The sequence below is a fragment of the Fukomys damarensis genome, unplaced genomic scaffold, assembly GCF_012274545.1.
Source record: "Fukomys damarensis isolate Sample0158 unplaced genomic scaffold, DMR_v1.0_HiC HiC_scaffold_4, whole genome shotgun sequence".
Taxonomy (NCBI): domain Eukaryota; kingdom Metazoa; phylum Chordata; class Mammalia; order Rodentia; family Bathyergidae; genus Fukomys; species Fukomys damarensis.
The window spans coordinates 66,562,054-66,583,118 of NW_022900916.1; the positions used below are offsets into that span (position 1 = coordinate 66,562,054).

Sequence of the window (21,065 nt, forward strand, 5' to 3'; positions counted from 1 at the left end):
GAGTATTATCTAGAACATATAAAGAACAAACAAACAAACAAAAAAATCAAGTCCCGCAAATATAAAGATCCAGTTCAAAAATGAGCATCTGAAATAAACAGACATTTGTCAGACAAGTAAAAGCAGCAAATAAATATATGAAAAAGTGTTCAACATCACTGGTCATTTGAGAGATGCAAATGAAAACCCTGAGATTTCATCTCACCCCACAAAGAATGGCTGCTATCAAGAAGTCATCCAATAGCAAATGTTGATGGGGTTTTGAGGAGAAAGGAACCCTTCTCCATTGTTGGTGGGATTGCAGACTGGTGCAATCACTGTGGAAATTAATATGGAGATACCTCAAAGAACTAGGATTAGAGGTTCCATTTGACCTGGCCATAGCTCTGCTGGGTATCTTTCCAAAAGAATTGAAGAATCATACCACAGTGATACATATGCACCCATGTTTATAGTGGCACAGATTGTAAGAGCTAAAACTTGGAAACAGCCAAGTTGCTCATCAGTTGGAGACTGGATAAAGAGGATGTGGTTTTTCTATAAAATGGAGTACTATTCAGCCATAAAGAAAGAGACTACAGCCATTCATATGAAAATGGATGCATATTGAGGCCATATTCTTAAGTGAAATAAATAAGACATATGTATAAATACCAAATAATTTTTCTGGTGTTAAAAACTAAAAGTATAAAGATATAAATTGTATAAATGACATTGTAAAGTAGGAAGAAACGGGCTAAAGGAGTAGGGGAAGTGGGAAGGGTAGGGGAAAGGAAAGAAGGCAAAAGAAAACAATAAGAGAAAAGGAAAAAATAGAAACAAAGACTAAATAGGGGAGGGTGGAGGGGGGGGGTGAAAGGAGGACCAAGGTCATGTGAAGGTACAAGATCCCAGTGATGAATGTGACTGTAATCTATATTTTAAAAGTACCAATAAACTCAATAAATATTTTTAAAAAATAAATAGCTTGACAAAGGCATAAAGAAAGCTTGGAGGTCATGCACTGTTGACTGGTAACTGTCACAAAATCTTACCAGAGTCACAACCTTCCACAAAAAAAATTCTTCCAGAAGAACACCTGCCCACCACGTCTCTCTTCAACCTCAGACTAGTGTCATCCTTTTGGCCAAGGTTTATTCTTTCAAAATACAGTCTTGCTTTTACATAGTCTTGTTCCTTTGTTCCTTTAAAAACTTTCCCAGGGACAGCTGAAAGCTTGCTTTCTACGATGTAGAACAAGACAAGTGTGCTCACACTACCATTTTGGTAAAATTCTGGACGTCCTAGCCAGAGCAGTCAGGCAAGAGGAAAAAAGAACATCAGTTAAGAGGCATGAGAAACACAAGATGTATGAGGCTGCTGCTGACCTAACACCAAACAGGTACTGTTTTCAGTGAAATCTTTTTTTTTTCTAGTGAAATTTTTATAGGTAGAAGTGTACTTTGAAATAATAAATACGTTATGGCAAGGATAAAATCAGCAGTTTATTAAATATTACAATACATAATCATGCTGTACTTTTATAGGATTAGGAATACAATAGGTTTGTTTTTATTAGTATCACCACAGATGTGTTAGTAATGCACTGGGCCCTATAAAGTAATTGTTGTTTCTACACTGTTTGGTGTTAACAGTCAGGAAAGTTTATAAGTAAGCAGGGTGTGGTGGCCCTAGTGGTCAGCCAGGATTTAAACCAAAGTTTCACCATACATACACAAATATGAAAACATTTTTTCTTTTGCCCAGAAGCTTTTTAAAAAATTTTTTTATTTCATGAAAAAATAAAATTTCCTAACATAACAAATGAATAACCGTAGTTAATACATTGTGTATCATTATCTTCAAAGTTATTATTCAGAGTACAAGACATAGACAAGACTTATGAAGAAGAAACAGTTGATTAAGTTTCCTTATGAATATTTCTCCTTTACCATCCCATGCTAATTCAGAACTTTAAACAAAAATAATCCGCCCCCCTTTCTGGTACCAGGTAATCGAACTCGGGTCATTGCACTTGCAAGGTAGGCATCAGAACCACTGAGCTAAATCTCCGGCCCAACTTCCCCTTTTTATTGAGATCTTTTCGTGATAAGTATCACTGATGAAAGTTGGTGTTTTTATAATGTTTGAATAACACTTTTAAGTTGAGAGTACATTCAAGTTGCTAGGAAGGCTTATTCCTAGGAGTACATGTCCCACAGAGGAGGGAAGACTATAAGTAATCATAGTGAAATTTTAAAAAACCAAAGTATGGGCAATAAAAGGGTGGCTAAATGGGGAGAGATCAGTCACATTATCACCATCAGGAAACTTTAGTTTTTTTCTAGATAGTGGCTTCTTCTGAAAAGGTATAGGTAGCTAGTATAATCTTTTGAGTATGTTTAACATTGGGTTTTCGTGGGCATCATTACTTTTAGCAGTGTCTTCTACTGTTTGACCAATGGTGGTAGAATGTTTTCTGATTGATTGTATTTGCTTAAATACAATCTGATTGATTGATTATTTGCTTAAATAAAAACACTAGAAATAAAATCCAAATCTACTTTGTCTTGATCATCTTGATAACATACCAGCATGTTCCTCTTGTTTTTTCATTTGATGGAGTCTGAATTTTTGTGTAGAGAGAGAGGCTTAATAAAATATGTTAAGCACTGTCCTATGTGGCATCTGTCCAAACAGTGGTGATTCCACTTTTGTTGAGGTGGGTCACTATGCCATAAATGCATTCCTTGAAATATACACAGTCAGAAACACAAAGAAGCTGACCACCTTAGTGTAGCACAATCAAAATTAAATACTCCTAAGAGCAAAATTACCACTGCAGCTTTTCCTGGTCAGATAATGCTTGAGGTGAATAATGGGGGCTCTGGACCATCCAGGTGTATTAGACTGTTTTCAAAGTGACAAATGTGGATCCAGAAGTCAGTTTCCTCAAATTTGGCTGCAGATGGATTCACATGAAGTCCCTGGAAAAGATCTTTGTAGTAGGTTGTAAATAATTTATATGGAGATGTCTTTCCCATGAAGTCATCAGGTAAGATTCTGTAAGGTGGAAGGCCATACTCTACCCCTTCTTAAAAGACTGCTTTACTACGGGCACTTGAACCCGAGGGCACTGTCCCACTGAACTACATCCAGCCCCCTCTTAAGATTTCATTTTGAAACAGGGTCTCTCACTGCCTAACCCAGGCTAGCCTTCAACTTGCAGTCCTCCTGCCTCATCCTTCCAAATACTATGTGGAACAGGAGTGGTTACAGTGGACATTCTTGTTTTGTTCCTGATTGTAAAGGGAAAGCTTTCACCTTTGGCCCATTTAATATGATGTTGGTAATTGGTTTATCATAAGTGGCTTTTTAAAATGGCCTTTATCAGATTGAGATAAGGAAAGCCCATATCTGTTTTCTTTAGGGTTTTATCATGATTGCATTTCAGATTTTGTCAAGGGTGTTTTCTGTATCAGTTGAGATGATCATGTGATTTTTGTCCTGTTTTTGTGGTGTATTACATTGACTGATTTATGTATACGAAACCATCCTTGGATCCCTGGGAGGCTTTCTGCTTGGTGATGATATATGATCTTTTCATGATTATTGAATCCTGTTTGCCAGTATGTTGTTGAGAATTTTTGCATCTGTGTTCATGAAGAAGATTACCCTGTAGTTCTCTTTTGTGGTTGTGTCCTTTTGTTTTAGAATCAGGGTAGTGCTAGCTTACAAGGAATGACTTAGGGAGCACTCCTTCCCTTTTGATTTCATTAAAAAGTTTGAGGAGTACTGTTGTTAGATTTCCCCTAGAGTTCTTATAGAATTAAGGAGTGAATTCATTGGGAGCTGGACTTTTTGTTAGTTGGTTGTTTTTAAAGTTACTTTTTCAATATCATTGCCTGATGTTGGATTAGTTAGGGGTTTTATGTCTTCTTGGTTCAGCTTTGTTAGTTCATATGTATTTAGGCATCTATCCATTTCTTTTAAATTGTACATTTTATCAGAATACAGGTTCTTAAAATATTTATTAATAATCTAGATTTTGACAGTCCTTTGTGATTTTGCCTTTTTTATTTCTAATGGCACTGGTTTGTGTCTTAGTTACATTTTTGCTGTTAAGTCAATATACCCGATACTCACAATTTTAAGGAGGAGAGGTTTATTTTGGCTGTTTGTACGGTACAGGTCCATAGCTGGCTGACTCCAAAGCAGGGTGGCATGGCAGAGGGGAACAGGAAAGGAGAAACAGCCCATGGCATGGCAGACAGGAAACAGAAATCAAGGAGGGAGTTACTGTCTCAGGCACACGCCCAACAACCTACCTCCTTTAACCAGGTGTCACCTCCCAACATCACAGTTAGCTATAAACTCATCAGTGGACTAATCTGTTGATGATTACCATGCTACCATGATGAAATCACTCCCTAAAATCCCACCTACGAATGCATTAGGCTTTGCGGGGACATCTACATATAAACCATAACAATTCGGGTCTTTCCCTTGTTTGCAAGATTGGCTAGGGGTTTGTCTGTTTTGTTTATTCTTCCTATGAATAAACTTTTACTTTCATTGAGTTTATTGGTACTTTTTAGGTATACAGTAGAGTTACATTCATCATCAGGATCTTGTACGTTTACCTGATGTATCTTGGTTCTCATTTTTTCCCCATTCCCCTGCCCTCTTTCACCCCCTCCACCATTCCCTATTTACAAAGACTTTGTTTCCATTTTTTACTCTTCTCATACTTTTTTTTTTCTTTTCTTCCTTTTAAAAATTTTTTTTAGCTGGGCCTGGTGGCGCACGCCTGTAATCCCAGTACTCGGGAGGCTGCGGCAGGAGGATCGCTGTGAGTTCGAGACCAGCCTGGGCTGCATAGTGAGTTCCAGGTTAGTCTCAACTACATAGTGAGACCCCCTCAAAAAACCAAAAAACATTTTATTTTATTTTATTTTTTATTTTTGTCATACTGGGGATCGAACTCTGGCCCACGTGCTTGTGAGACAGACAGTGGAACCACTGAGCCAAATCTCCTGGCCCCTCTCATATTTATTATTTTCCCTTCTTTCCTTAACTACATAGTGAGACCATCTCAAAAAACCAAAAAACATTTTATTTTATTTTATTTTTTATTTTTGTCATACTGGGGATCGAACTCTGGCCCACGTGCTTGTGAGACAGACAGTGGAACCACTGAGCCAAATCTCCTGGCCCCTCTCATATTTATTATTTTCCCTTCTTTCCTTTCTTCTATCTTTCTGACTTTGGTTCCCTGTATTGTTTTTTAAGTCTCAATTTCCTTAATTTCTTCTCTAATCTTTATAATTTCCTTACTCATACTAGCTTTGGATTTGGGTTCATTTTTCTCGGACACTGAGTTGCATCATTAGGTTATCTGTGCTTTCTCTGTTTTGTGATGTGGTTATTCACAGCTATAAACTTTCCTCTTAGGACTGTTTCCAATGTGTCCCATATGTTCTAGTAAGTTGTATTGGCATTATAGGTTGATTCTAAGAACTATCTAATTGCTTTCTTGATTTCTTCTGTGACCCATTGATTCTTCAAGAGCTTGTGTAGTTTCCATGTGTTTGTCCATTTTTTGTGGTTTCTTTCCCATTGATTCGTAGTTTCATTGCACTGCAGTCTGATAATGTGTGTGGAATAATTTCAGTTCTTTTGCATTTAGTTAAGCATGCGCTTCATGAGCACAGCATGTGGTCTGTTTTGGACGAAGTCCTCTATGTGTTCCTGAGAAGAACATGTATTCTGTTGTTGGATGGAACACTGTAGCTGTCTGTTAAGTCTATGTTTGAAGATTTGGTTCAACTCTGGTATTTCTTTGTTGATTTTTTTTGGTCTAGTTGATCTATTTGTAACAGTGTGTATTGAGGTTCCCCCATTATAATTGTGATGTTTATCTGATTTTTTCCCAATAGTGTTTGTTTTATAAATTTAGGTGTGCTGGTTTTGGTGATATAACTGTTGAATTGTTCCTGTTAAATTTTCCCGTTAATCAATATGTAATGACCTTTTTTGCCTCTTCTGATCAGTTTTGGGTTGAAATTCACCTTATATGAAATTATAGAAAATTATCTGAAATTATCTGAAATCTGATTTTCTCCAGGTTCCCATTGCACAGAATATTGTTTTCCATCTTTCGAGTTTTAATCTGTGTTTCTTTTTGGAGTAAATGTGTTTCTTCTATACTGTGTATCATTGAGCTTTGTTTCTTGATGCATTCTCCTAATCTGTTTCTTTTGGTGGGGAATTGAGACTATTCACACAGAGTTATTACTGAAGTGCATTGACTTATTCCTATCATTGTATTATTTTCCTGTAGCTGATTCCCTTCCCCTAATTCACTGCTCACCCTGGTAGATTAATTCTGTTGGACTTTGACATCGTTAACTTCACTGTCACCTTCTAGGGTATCCTGGACAATTTTTTGGAGTGTTGGTTTGGTGGGTATGAATTTCTTAAGGTATTTTTGTTGTGGAAATACCTTATTTCTCTATCAGTTTTGAAGGAAAGTTTGTAGAAGTCTGGGTTAGAAGTTGCTAACTGTTAGGGCTTAAAACTCTTCAAGCTCTTTGTCTTAGTTTTCTTGTTGCTGAAACAAAATACCTGACACAAGTTAAGGAAGGAAAGGTTTATTTGGCTTATAGTTTGTAGGTTTCAGCACATACTTGGCTAGCTCTAAGACAGTGGCACATGGCAGAGAGGCATCACAGAGAGAAGCAGTTCACTGCAGGCAAAGATAGCAAATACAATAAGGGACTAACAGCATCTCTAGGCCCCCTTTGTCTCATCCAGACTACTTAGGGTGGGCAGCACTCACCTGTAATCATAGTGCCCTGGAGCCTAGCATTGCACCATGAATGAATTCCACACACTCTCAATCCAGCCACCTCTGAAAAACAGCTCCACCTATGACCACATGAGGCTTTCGGGGGACGTCTAGACACAAGCCATAACATTCTCCTAGCCTTTAGCATTTGTGCTGAGACAGTCGCTGTAATTCTAATACACTTGTGATTCACTGCCTTTCTCTACAGCTTTTAAGATTTTGCATGTGTGTTGGACTTCTGGGGTTTTGAGTATGTTGTGATGTGCTGAGGTTCTTGATTGTGGCTACTTGGTGTTCTGTATGCCTCATTTTATGTATGTTTCTCATTTGGAAGATTTTCTGTTACCATTTCTGTAAAAACAAAGTAACCCTGCACTGTTTTTGCAGTTCACAAAGAGTATGGGCTCTGGTGCCATTTCTCCCTGTATCTCTAACTCCAGACACTTACCTTGCTTTGGGGGAGCCAGGTTCCCCTCACCCTGAGTTGCAAGGGCTGGAGAGTGTCCAAATAGTTTCTTCCTTGTGTTTGCGTTGTGGTCCATCTTTCTGACAACTGCTCTATAGCTTCTAATTTTTCCCGTCAATTCTTTCCTGATCTTGGTGATCTGCTTTTCTTTTTTCCTTTGACAAGTTATTTTTCAGGTCTGGATTTCAGATCTTGGAGAAGCTAAATTTTGCTTCAGACCACCACTCTGCCATTTTCTTTTTCTCTCATTTCTGTTTCTGGCTACGCGCCTTGGTGGGTGGTCCCCCAACACTTTTCAGTAAATCCATTCAGCCACACTCAGAACGATGCTAATTCCAATCAGTGGAATAATCCCAGCATCACATACTCTAGAGCCAGCCAGCTCTGTAAACCCCCCATGTACGAATGCATGAGACTTTCAGAAGACATCTAGATACAAGCCATAACACACATGTACATATACATACATACATACATAAAAATATAGACACAAAGATCCTATAGCTTTCATTTAGGTTCTCCTTACACAGAGTTTCAAAATGGCCAACTATAATGCCAGAAAGTTGTACTTTTTGTGATCATGGTATCTCCCCTGCCAGGTATTACTTGCACTTTTTGGAGACTATTTATTTGAAATTGGCTGGTTTTCCTAGATTACTGACTTGAGCGCACAGACCTTACCAGATAGGGAAAATAAAGCAATTTCTATGTGTGTTTGACCTGAGGACTTAACCTTTACAAATAAATACTTTATGTAGCTTTCTTTAGGTTTTCAAGTCCTGGAGTGAAAGGGAGAGTTGGATGTGGCTTAAAGGAGAGAACATTAGTATTGGGGAAAGATTCTTTAGAGCTTTCTAAATATTTCTTTTCTTGTTTTAATTGTGAACTTTCGCCATTTTACAGTTTCTCAGGGAAGCAAGTTTAGTCTGTAAATCTATTAGCATTAGTGTACTAGCCAAAGTAAGATATCTAATTGTTTGGGAGATTTGATTTCTAATTTGGGTTGCAAGGAACAGTGTTTGCAGATTGCTAAGACATATTATCGTAGGGCTAATACGTTCAGTAAGATGTGTACAGCTCAGCTCCATGTATTTCTGACCTGGTCCCAGTTGACATTCCTGAAATGGCCGGAGCTTTAGAGTTTGACTTGACATAACTTTTAAGAGTTGCTCAGTAACCAAGGCCAGGAGATGAAAGTTTAGGGCTTGAAGAGTGCTGCTTGTGAGTCCCACTCTACAGAACGTCACCAGTGGCTCACGGGCTATCCTCTTAAAGGTCTTGCAGGCCCCTAAACATCACATGATGTCAGAAAAGTTCTGGAAGCCCCACAAGATGGCTACATCATATGGACGATGCCCTATTACTTGTGTTTTCCAGATGCCTGGAATCTCCCTCAGATGGCTAGAAGAAGCAATTTGTCATAATTCACTCTTGTTTAATATTGCTAACCACGGTTTAAACCAGAGCAGCCAAGACCCAAACTGTAATTAAATCAAATAGCCATAAGATGTCGCTCTGAGCTCAAAGTATTTTATACAAAATCCTCAGCAGGCATCCCCTCAACTCAGTAGTTTCCAGACTGGCAATTCTGCCACAGGGGTCTAGAGACAGCCACAGTGAATGATCCAACACAGAGTGAGCCAGTAAAGTGTGAGTGTAACTGTCACAAGGTGTGGGTTTTAATTCCAGGCTTCCGAGGGGGCCAGCAGCGGGCAATTAACCTGGTTTGAATCTCAAAGGCCTGCTACTGTGGCGTGGTCCTCAGCCCTGAGAGAATCATATCCTTTTCTCCTCTGAAAACTCGGTACTGCTGCTGCCATCCAATATTAAACCAAAACTCCTGAGACTAAGGGTTTTTTTAGAAGAAACGAGTTTACTGATCGCTTATAGATGCTAGCCAGAAAAAGGACCAGGGCTTGGGACAAGTTTCCACAACTACCAACAAGGCAGATTGGAAAACAATCACCAGACCTAGCGCTAAGGCTTTTATAACAGATCCCTGGGGAAGGAAAGGATAAGTGAAACCCACACTGGCTACAAATGGGAGGGACAGTATAACGCAGAATAGCGAAAGGCCGGGATAATAGGGCACTTTGTACAGAGAAGTAACTGTTGTTTCTGGATTGGCTGGGGTTAAGTTTATACTTATACAGGGTATGGTGGGCCTGGTGGTTGGAAATGATGGTATATGAGTCAATGTTTCAACCTCTTTCCAGAAATGTGAAGTATTTTCTGGGGTTTTACCTGCAAGCTATTAATAGACTGATCTCTTTTAACCTTTTCCTCTGTCTCTATCCCCTGTAATTAAATTTAGGACATCTCAGAATTTTTCTTTTGTCAACCATAATAATATAAAAGCTGCAGTGTGACTAGTGATAGGAATTTTCTATCTCCATTTTAATTTTGTGGGCCCACTGTTATCTATGTTAGCTGTCACTGACTGGAATGTTATGTGGTACATTACTGTAAGTATAAAAATAAAGAATATTCAGGTTGAAATAAGGATTTATCTAAAGCTTTCCTATTAGTATCTTAAATGTGAATATGTACCACATTAGTTGAAACAAAAGTTCAGTGTACAGTTTCAATCAGGAAGCTTTTGGTCAAGGAAAAAAGACCATTAATGCATGGTACAAAATCTTTAATATACATGCAACAAGTATAGAACATCAAGGCAACAAAATGCATGTGGGAATATCAACATATTTTCAGCATTCTTTGGGGGGGGTGTAAAAATAAACACTATCGTCTAAAATTAAGAATTGAGACATATTATTTCCTCATGCAAACATTTACAGACTATCTGTAGTGTGAAATGAACTGTGTAGAAATCTGAAATTCACAACATGAATTTTATATTGGGATCTCTAAGAAAAGAGGAAAGGTTGCTATACTTGGATGTCATGTATAAATCTGCATTTAGCAGCAAATTAAGATGCACAAATTACTATTCCCGTTAGATAAATCTGAAAAAACTACCAATCAGTGATCTCGAACTTCCTTATACATTATAAAAATGTATGGAAACATTTAATAATTTTGTTTAGTTACTAATGGACAAAGATAACAGCTGAGCATGGATCATGGAAGAGAAATCGTTTAAACATAAGGATACTTTTTAGGAAAGCAGCAATAGTGTTCGAGGACAGCCTAAAATTCCCCAAGTTCCCTCTCCTTATCTACTGACTAATCCTGCCCTCCCAGAGTTTCTACCATCTTCATTTTATACCTTCTTCCATCCCCATGCAGATTAAAAACTGCTGTGGAACCTCATTCTTGATAAGGTATACAGAATTGATAATAGATTAAAGGTACCACTTTTCAGGAACGTTTATATTTTTATTAGCGTTAAAGCCTTAAGCTAAAAGAGTGACGCCCTGAGAATGCTCTTGCACATCTAATGTATCTCAGGAGCTTCCAGCCCTCCTTCGTCCCTGAAACGACACTTTCTGGACGGCCTCACATTTGAGGCTGGCCTTGGATGTTATATTCCCTAGTATGAGACTAAGCTGTAAGTACTGCGGAGAACTGTCACACTCTTACATTTCTAAAACAAAGAATGAATGTGGCAAATTCAGCTCCTATAAAAAAATGGTTTTAGGAGGAACATTCTTCTCATATGTCAAAGCTACTATATCTGAATGCAGTGTTTTAGTAACAAACAAAAACACCATAGGAAGTCCCCAATAAGTACTGTGGCCTCATCATATAAACAACATATAAAATTTCTTTGGCACAACTAACCATTTTTTCTTCATATTACTTACTATAGAAAATATACTTCATTTATTTTCATTTTACATATGGTAGAATTTTTAGGGATAAATGTAACTTTCAAAAATTGCAAAAAGATTTACAATATGGATTATTAAAAAAACTACCTGCAGAAATGTAGGAATTTTTTAAAACATTAACATCAGTTTTAAAATGACATCATGGCATAATGAGAGAGGCTGTAAAACATACATGTTATGATTCATTGCTGTTGCACACCAGGGAGGAAAAAAACAGCACTGTTTATCAGACAGATATTTATTGGTAAGTATAGTGATTACCCTAGACATGTTTGTTCAAAAACTTCCCAAATTCTTCATTGAACTTGATATCTTTCTGGTGTAACCCCTTTCCAACATTTATTATTCTACATTTGGAAATGTTGCCACCTTTTCAGGCATACCTGATCATATCTTAAAATTGATAATCTTTAAAGAAAAACTTGAGAGAATAAAGACATGTCTACAAAATACTTTCCCTATCACCTTTACAAATGAGTTAGTAACTGCCTAAAAAGGCATATTCCTACAAAATTTATAAAGTGTTACGTGGACTGTTAGGATGGTACCAAATGACAAGAGCTAAAGAAAAACTGATTGTCTGAAAGTCAAGCTTAGCATGACTTGCCTAGCATGCACAAGGCTGTGGGCTCAAGGAAAGCTGAAACTATCATTATGAAATAGCAACAAAGACCCTTTCCTGATATGAAAATATGGTATTTAAACATTAGAAATTAGGGAGAAATCAAAATAAAATTAATTGCCTTCTTTTGGAAAATTTAATCATCAAATAAAGGCGAGAAAATCAGAAGCTTAAGTCTCGAATAACATAAAAATCAGCTGAATAATAATTATGCACAATTTGCAATGAATTTTTTATTTGGAGAATAAAAGTATTTAAAAGCCTATTCAATTAAAAACCTCAATGACAAATACGAGTTTTTAAAAATGAAAAATGGCAAGACTATTGTGTTCTTTCCTTACGAGTTTACATGGAGTACCAAATTCTCAAAGCAATAGAATTTCAATCGCTTCTCCACCTTTTGGCTAAGATCAAGTGTAGCAATAGATTTCCAGACATAGACCAGAACAATACTATATAAAATTTCAAAGGTCTCACCTGCAGTCAAACTTATGTAGACAGAACATTTACAATACAGAAACTTCTGGCTTTTCCATAAAGTTTTTCAGGATGGGGTTAGGCCTGGACTTGTCATCTCTGCTGTAGGACTTGGAAGGTAGTCATTTGATTTTAGGCTCGTTAAAGATTTGTAACTTGCCACTGATGTTAGAGACCCACAGAGACCAAGTAATGAAGGGGTGTCTTCTTTACCTGAAGAGGATAAAATAACAATAGCCTTTAAGGGTCATACCAATAAGACCATAAAACCATAACTTACAGAATACTGAAAATATATCTTAGCTACAGAAAGTCAAAGATCTATGTCTAAACATGTTCGAGCTTTCAGTGGGCTCAACATCACCCTTAAAAATATTATACAAGATTACTTTTGCCTTCATGAAAGTTCTAGAGGTCAAACTTTAAAGTTAAAATGCTGTAGATCCAAATTAAGTCCACCTGTTTGTGGAGAACGTGTTTGTGTTCAGTTGGTTAGTAAAGGGTAACACAGATCCAAGCTAAGTAACTGTAACAGCCATCAGGGCAGAGAAACAGCAGGAAATCCATACTAGGGAGCAGATGGATCTGGTCAGACTGAACTTCCTAACAAGAGGAAGGCCTTGTTTTAGGAGACTATTCATAAGTTGACTTTACTCAGTATTTGTTATGCATCAGGAACTTTTGGAACTTTAAGCGCTAGACTTCAGTAGAACTCTGAAGAAGAAATAGTAGAAGGGCTGTTTCTATGTTTATTATTATACTCCCAATGCCTAGCAAATAGTAGGTGCTTATTAAATAACTAATGAAAGATGATTCACTGGAATTTTACTAGGACTCAGTCTACTACCTTTGTCCTTTGTAGCTGTGTGACCTCAGTCAAGGCATCAGCTCTGAGCTCTCCAATTAAAATGGCAGCACTCACAAAAAGATGATTGGCTATGCTAATTACAGAGCTTTGCTGGTGAGTGAAACACAGGAAATTTAACAATGATAGGAAAAGGCACGGATGAGTAGTTAGTACATTCATTTTTAAAATGTTCACCATGTACAGTATTAGAACAAAAGGTGTAATAATCTAAGTATTGCCTTCATGTTTAAGCCTAGAGACTCAGTTCAGGCCAAAATTAGCTCTGTTGCTAAACACGCCAGGAATCAATTTGGATCATGTCCTCAAATCTGTACTTCATTAAGTAAGTTCCTTTAAAAGAGACTTATGGCTAGTTAAATATACATACTTATAGAACTGTTTTCTTTATTGTGACACACACACACACACACCCACGCACCCTATACTTTAGTATTTTAACCATTTTATGTGTACAATTCAGTGCCATTAATCACATCCATATTATTGTGCAACCTTAACCATATCTGAAATTTTTTATCACCTTAAAAATTTTTCATCAAAATATTGTTTTATTCCTGGAGAGCCTTCATGTCTGCTATAGGGTTAAAGCTTTCTGCACTGTTGTATAATTAGTGCCATTGTGTCTGTGACCCTTGAGAAACAGAAGAGACAATTCACAATTACCACCTAGGTTCCCCTTTCACAGATAGCAGTTTACGCAAAACGCAAACCAACCCAATGTGTCTGTCCTCATGTTCACCACAGAAGAGCACACAGGACAGATCTGCCCAGTCTAACATTCCTGTTAATTCACAGTGGGACCTGCCCATTAAATTGGCCTCAGAAAATAATTTTTGATTGAAATTCAACGTTTTGAATTCCTGCCTAAAGGGATATGGCAAAGGGGCAGACACTTCTCCTCTTTGCAACAGACGCCCGGTTATGGACAAAGCCTCTGGATTTGTCCCTCCAAGGAAGTGAAGAAGCCCAAATTTTCTGGGACATTTGAGTATAAAAACGAAATGTCTTTTTTTTCCCCCAGTAATGCAGATCAAACTCAGGACCTTGCCCTTCAAAAGCAGGTACAGTGTTACTGAGCTAAATCCCCAACCCACTTTTTTTTTTTTTAAAGAAATCTCTTGAGTGGTGAAACTAGAGACTTTCTTTCTTTCTTTTTTATTTTATTATTATTATTTTTTTTTGAGATAGAGTATCACTGTGTAGCACAAGCTGGCCTTGAACTCAAAATCCTCCTACCTCATCCTCCTTATGGGTGTGTGCTACCTACCACACCCAGCTAATATTTTTTTCATTATTATTATTTAGTCTGGAAAACAAGCTAAAACTCATGGTAACAACATTTAAAACTCATTTTCATTTGGTAAGTATCCACTATAAACTGGGCATGGTGGTTCACGCCTATAATCCCACCACTCAAGGAGGCTGACAAGAGAGAGGACTGAAAGTTTGAGCCCATGTGGACAACTGAGTGGCTTAGTGAGACCCCGACTCAAAAAATCTTAGAAAAGGACTGAAGTTATGAATGGAACACGCCTATAATCCCAGCACACACTCACTCTCTCTCTCTCTCTCTCTCTCTTTTCCTGATACTGGGGATCAAACTCAGGACCTTGCACTTGCAAGGCAGGTGCAGTGCCACTGAGCTAAATCCCCAGCACTATAATAGCATCTCAAAGATTAATATAGCTAGGAACAGTGGACTGGGTAAGGTAAAGAAGACAGTGTATTAGCATCCAGGACAGTGGGGGCTGGTACAGACAGACAGACAATGGAGACAGAACTGAGAATGGTCAACGGATTTCAACCAGGGCTCCAAGACCATTCATAGGGGAAAGAATAGTTTTTTATTTTGAACAAATGATGTAGGGACAACTGGAGAGCCAGATGCAAAAGAATGAAGTTAAGGGCCAGGGACTTAGCTCAGTGGTTCCGCTGCCTGCCTTGCAAGTGCAAGGACCTGAGTTTAATCCCAGGTACCAAAAAAAAAAAAAGAATGAATTGAACTATCTGCCCATACCACATACCATATAATTGATCAAATAACTAAGTGAGAAATCCAGAACCCAAAACTCTTAGAAGGAAACAAAGGTATAGATCTGTGTAACTCTTGGATTAGGCATCAGTTTCTTAGACATGACATCAAAAACCTAAGCAAGCACAAGAAAAACTAAATAAATAGACCTTCATTAAAATTAAAAACTAATCCAAGCACTGAGGGAGGCTGAAGCAAGAGGATCATAAGTTTAAAACCACCTGGGCAATTTATTGAGAATTTGTCTCAAATTTAAAAAGGAGCTGGGGATGTGCAGCATCCCTGACTTAATCCCCTATACCCACCAATCAAGCAACCAGTCAATCAATAAATAACTCTTTAATAAAAAAGACAAAGTAGTGTGATTTAAAAATGGTTGGTTTAGAACAAATGTTTCTCCAAAGATGACGTGTGAATGGCCAAGAAACACATGAAAAGATGCTAAAAAAAATCATTAATTAGGGAAATGCAAATTAAAATACAATGAGATACCGCTCACACTCTTCAGATGGCTATAACTAAAAAGACAAACAGTACCTAACAATAAGTGTTAATAATGCGGAGAAGCAGAAACTGTTGCATGCTGGCGGTGGGATTATAAAATGGTGTAGTCACTATACACTACACTACAACAGGTTTGGCAGCTTCTCAAATGGTCGCACATGTGATCAAGTCAGTTCCACCCTGGGCTGATATTCAAGAAAAACAAAGATACATATTCGCCACAAGCTTATATATTCATAGTAGCCCTATAGTAGACCTAGCATTATTCATAATAGCCCCAACGTAAAACAATCTCAATATCCAACTAATAAATATGAAAAGTATGGTATACTCATACAATGTAATGTTTTTTGGCCATAAAAAGGAGTGAAAAATTAACATAAGTTAAAAATGGATCAACCTTGAAAACATATGAAGTCAAAGAAGCCACACATTTTTAAAAAGCTACCTATTGTGTGATTATTATATGAAAAGCCAAGAAGGAGCAAATCCAGAGACAGAGAAAGCAAGGTGTGGGCTGAGGGGTAACCGGGCCTGAGTATGAACAGGTATGAGGCTTCTTCTTGGTGATGACAATGTTTGGAAGTGAGGCAGTGGCCATAGTTGTACAAATTGTTGATCTAGTCACCACTGATTTGTACACTTTAGAATGGTGAATTTTAAATTATGTGAATTAATTAATGTCTTTTGAGACAGAGTCTCTCTTTGTAGTCCAGACTGGTCTTGCTGGGCATGGTGGCACACGCCTGTAATCCCAGCACTCGGGAGGCTGTGGCAGGAGGATCACTGTGAGTTCGAGACCAGCCTGGGCTACATAGTGAGTTCCAAGTCAGTCTTGACTACATAGTGAGACCCTGTCTCAAAAAACCAAAATAACCAAAACCAGACTGGTCTTGAACTCACAATGTAGCCTAGGCTGGCCTCAAACTCAGCAATCTTCCTGCCTCAGCCTCTTGAATGCTGGGATTATAGGTGTGTGCTACCACACCCAGCATGTAAATTATACTTAAATAGTCTTTAAATTCAAAAATTCTAAGATATGGAAATACTGTACATCAAAGTTTATTTGCTGGCGTTTTGTTTCTCTTTTCTTTCAGTGATATACTATATTTTTAAATGTATTTAAAACCCAGGGAATCTTAGATTTGATGGTCTACAGTAACACAATACCTGATACATACAAGGGGCTTAATAAATATTTCTTGAAAAAATGGTAATTCCTCACCCTTTTCCAGCAATGATTATAGTGCATTTTAACTTTTGAAATGTTCTTTTGTTTAAATAATTAGTAGAAAGAGTTGACTTTTATGTCTTTTTACTATGATATTTATTGAAATAACCTCAAGAAATACAAGTTACAGGACAACAGAAAAACATTTTAAAATCCCAGTAGGGGCTAGAAGTGTAGCTCAGTGGAAGAGCGCTCACCCCCTGACATGCAAAAAGCCCTAGGTTCAATCCCCAGCAGTGCAATATATGAAACAAAAGCCCTGATTTTCTGTTCATTTAAAAATTTAGAATATATAAGTGCTACTTAAAAATCATAAATAGTATATTTTCACCTTTAAGATTTTTTCAGATGCAGATATTTACTGAGATGTTAATATGCATCAAGTATATAAAAGTAATCATTTAGAGTTCCACCGCCAAAGTTAGCCCTTTAGACATCTTACATCGTTCACTTCTACTTTTGTTTCTTTTAAAGAAAATCCATAATGCTTGTAAAAGGTATGTTCCTTCTAAATAATTTAATCAATAAAGTACATAAGGAATGTTAAATATATCATCTAGCATACATTCAGGAAGAAAAATAGAAAAATACTCTAAAGGTACATTTTTATTCCAGTCCAAAGCATGAAAATTTTATGGTATAATTTACAATGTGAAATAGGAAGAAAAGGGCTAAAGGTGTAGGGAAAATGGGAAGGGTAGGGGAAAGGAAAGAAGGGAAAAGAAAAAGTATGAGAAAAAAAAAATGGAAACAAAGTCTTTCTAAATAGGGGAGGGTGTCCGTCCCACAGTCTCGAGGCTGCCTTCCTAGCTACACAGACAGCCTTACGTGTACTGCAAGCTTTGTGTCGCTCTCTTGAATGACACAATTGCAGCAGGACAGAGTCGTCCGGTTTTGGACGGGGCATAGATAGGGTAGGGCTGGGAAGGCAGCCGCTGTGGTTACAAAAGGGCCGCACAGTGTACTCTGTGGCCGCAGAGCTGATGTGTTTCCGCGGTCTACGCAAGCCTGCACGTGCAATAGCAGCTCTACGCGCATGCACGTGAGCAGATGTACCTCGGAGGAAACCAGTAAGCTGCGTTAGGAATACTAAGTGTGCGTATACATAGTTTTCCTGTCCCCTCCCTCCTTCCTCCCTTCCTTTAGGGGCCTGCACTGAGCCCAGGACCGTCGCATCAAGCTCCATCCCCAGCCCACCCCGCTTTCTCTTCCTTCCCGTCCCTCCCACGCCGTTTTACTGTGAGGCAGTCTGGCGGAGTCACTGAACTGTCTAAGCTCGGTTTAGCCTTGGCCCGCTGGAGTGCTGGGAATAGCACGAGCCATCACACCAGAATGCATTCATATTTTCACACTGGTTAAGTATGAGAGTGTACTTTCAGAGTGAGCTTCCAATGTGTGACTGCTGGATTAGAAAATAAAAGCACTTTCGGGATTGGATTAACTTTAATTTATAGGCAATTCAAAAAGTATTTTTAAAGTTTACTCATACCTACTATTGTGCCTTTTAAGAATGATTTACAGTTTTATTCAGATAGAAATTTAATAACAAATGTACCAAATCTAAATATTTTATCTTTGCTGTTGCTATTTAAATTGTTTTCCCTTGATCTTTAAAATGATCTCATTTGTTATTGTTTGTGCACATGAAGCCTACTGGTCTCTGCCTAATAACTTTATATCCAGTTACTTCCTGGGGCTACTTTCATTGTGTAAGTTTAGGGTTATTATTTCTCTGTTTAACAGGTTCATGAAATGCAAACACCTAATTCTCATGAATCTGCTTACAGTTTGTCTAAATGCATTTGATAATACTTCAAGTACAATGGTGAATTGTGGTGGACACAACTGATACCTTTACTTTGTCCTGAGCTAAATATTTCACTATTGAGTACAACGCTCATTTTAAGAAAAGGTCACACATTACACGTGTGTGCGTGCACACACGCATTCATGTACAGAAACATTCTTCAGTTCTTTTTCCTTCAGTATTTTATCGTACAAGTGTTGAATTCCATCAAAGCCTTTCTGGCATCTGTGATTTCCTTTAATATCTCAGCTCTATATACGATCTCTGACATTCACAAATCAACCGTATTCCTGGAACCACTCCAGCTGGTCACAGCATATCACCTTCTTTAAATGATGTTAGACTCTGTTATTTAGAACTCTGTCAATATCCGTACTGACACAAAATTTTGACATTGATCTGCAATTTTCTTTTGGTTTTCATATTGGATTTATAAAGTTAAATCTATTTCCTAAAATAATTATAAAGTTTTCCTTTATTTTCTATGATTTGGGATAATAATTTATGAAGTACTGGGGGAATATCTTTGACATTTAGCTAAAATGTCCAAGGAGTCCTGTGACTCCCACCCTTCTCTGTGTCTTACTAGTTCTTCAATAACTGGATATTGACTTATATAAGCTTTATATTGCCAACATGACCAATTTTATTTTGTTTTGTTTTTTTTGGTACAAGGAATCGAAATTGGGTCCTTGCGCTTGCGAGGCAGGTGGTGGAACCACTGAGCTAAATCCTTGGCCTGTCCAATTTTGGTAGTATAGTTGCACAAGAAAGTATTTCATATAGGTTTTCAAATTTATTTTCATAGTAGTTTCGATGTAGTCTCAAATTTTAAAATTTCTTTTCTTTCAATAATTGTTTCCTCTTTTTATTTTTGTTTCCCTTTTCTTATTAAATCAGCTGTGTTTTTAACCACTGTTTTTCTACTCCATTTCATTTGTGATCTTAACCTTATTTTCTTGTGTTTCTTTAGTTCTTTTTCTAGCTTTTTGAGCTAAGTAAAATTCATTTATTTTTCATAAAAGTATTTAAAAGTTATAAATATTTCTCTGATTATTGCTTCAAGTAAATCCCATAATGAAATCTATTATCATTATGTTTAGAAATTTATAGTTTCAGCTTGTATTTTTTTGTTGTCCAAGAATTGTTTAATAAAAGGTTTATTTCCCTTTGAATAAAAGTTATCATTATCAATTTCTATGTTTTTTTACCATTTCCAATGCTTTTACTTCATGAATTACTTCTGTTACTCTTCTATGTATAATTAAGAGACGGTGTAAGTTCCATATATTCATAAGATGGACCTTGCTGATACTGTCTCCGTCTTTTATATCCTAACAGAATGTGAACTTTCTGAGCTTTCTGTTACTGTAACAAATACCCAAGATAATCAACTTATAAAAGGAAAAGATTTATTTTGGCTCTCAGTTTCAGAGGTTCCAGTCCATGGTTGATTGGCCCTGCTGCTTTTGGTTTGGGGTGCAGCAGCTCATCATGGTGGGGAGGGATTGGAGAACAGGTCTCCTTACCTTGTGGGCCAAATCACGGCAGAGGAACTGAGCTCCCACTCTTCATCAAGGGCACAGACGCCCTTGTGGCCTGGAGCTGCCTCCCAGAATCTACCTCGTAAAGTTTCCATCCTGTCCCAACAGTGCCACGTGGGACAAATCTGCATATGAGGGCTGTAGGGGTGTTTCATAGCCTTAATTTTGGGGATACATTAGGCTTGTCTTATATTGAGAATAGTGTGTGAAGTCCCCTTTTGTCACTGGGTTTCTACCTGGGTCTCCTTATTCCATTGTTGGGTGCATAGCTCTGATATATCTCAACTGTGTCTTTCACATTAAAACATGGCTGTCTTTATAATGTCTAATGCATTTTGCATAAATTATCTTGTCTTGTATCAGTTCTGTTACTGATTTCTTTGTGTTTTAATTTTTTTGGTCCATATTTGGTTGTCTATTCAATCATTCTGAATGATTTAGAATTTCATTATAATTTTATATGTATATTGTTATATTTACTATGTTTCTTTACATGATATTTTCTTTGCCATTTTATTTTATATGTTTCTTTTGGTGTTCTTTCAAGTGTGGTGCCATTTTATTTTTATTTTTATTTTTTTTTAATTTAAATTTTATTGAGTTTATTGGTACATTTTAGGGATACAGTACAGAGTTGTCTATTCACATTCTGAATGATTTAGAATTTCATTATAATTTTATATGTATATTGTTATATTTACTATGTTTCTTTACATGATATTTTCTTTGCCATTTTATTTTATATGTTTCTTTTGGTGTTCTTTCAAGTGTGGTGTGATTTTATTTTTATTTTTATTTTTTTTTAATTTAAATTTTATTGAGTTTATTGGTACATTTTAGGGATACAGTACAGTTACATTCATTGTTGGGATCATGTACCTTTACATGGCA

General features: G+C 37.2%; 1 protein-coding gene across 1 annotated transcript in view; it reads right to left on the bottom strand.

Moving 5' to 3' along the window:
• Nucleotides 1-6,931: 6,931 nt before the first annotated feature.
• The window catches only part of Rundc3b (RUN domain containing 3B), a 163,990-nt gene continuing 149,856 nt past the window's right edge, over nucleotides 6,932-21,065 (bottom strand). Inside the window, exon 12 of the mRNA XM_010632934.2 lies at nucleotides 6,932-12,401. Within this exon, the coding sequence (XP_010631236.1) occupies nucleotides 12,256-12,401 (146 nt within the window). The 3' untranslated portion in view covers nucleotides 6,932-12,255. The remainder of the gene's footprint in view (nucleotides 12,402-21,065) is intronic.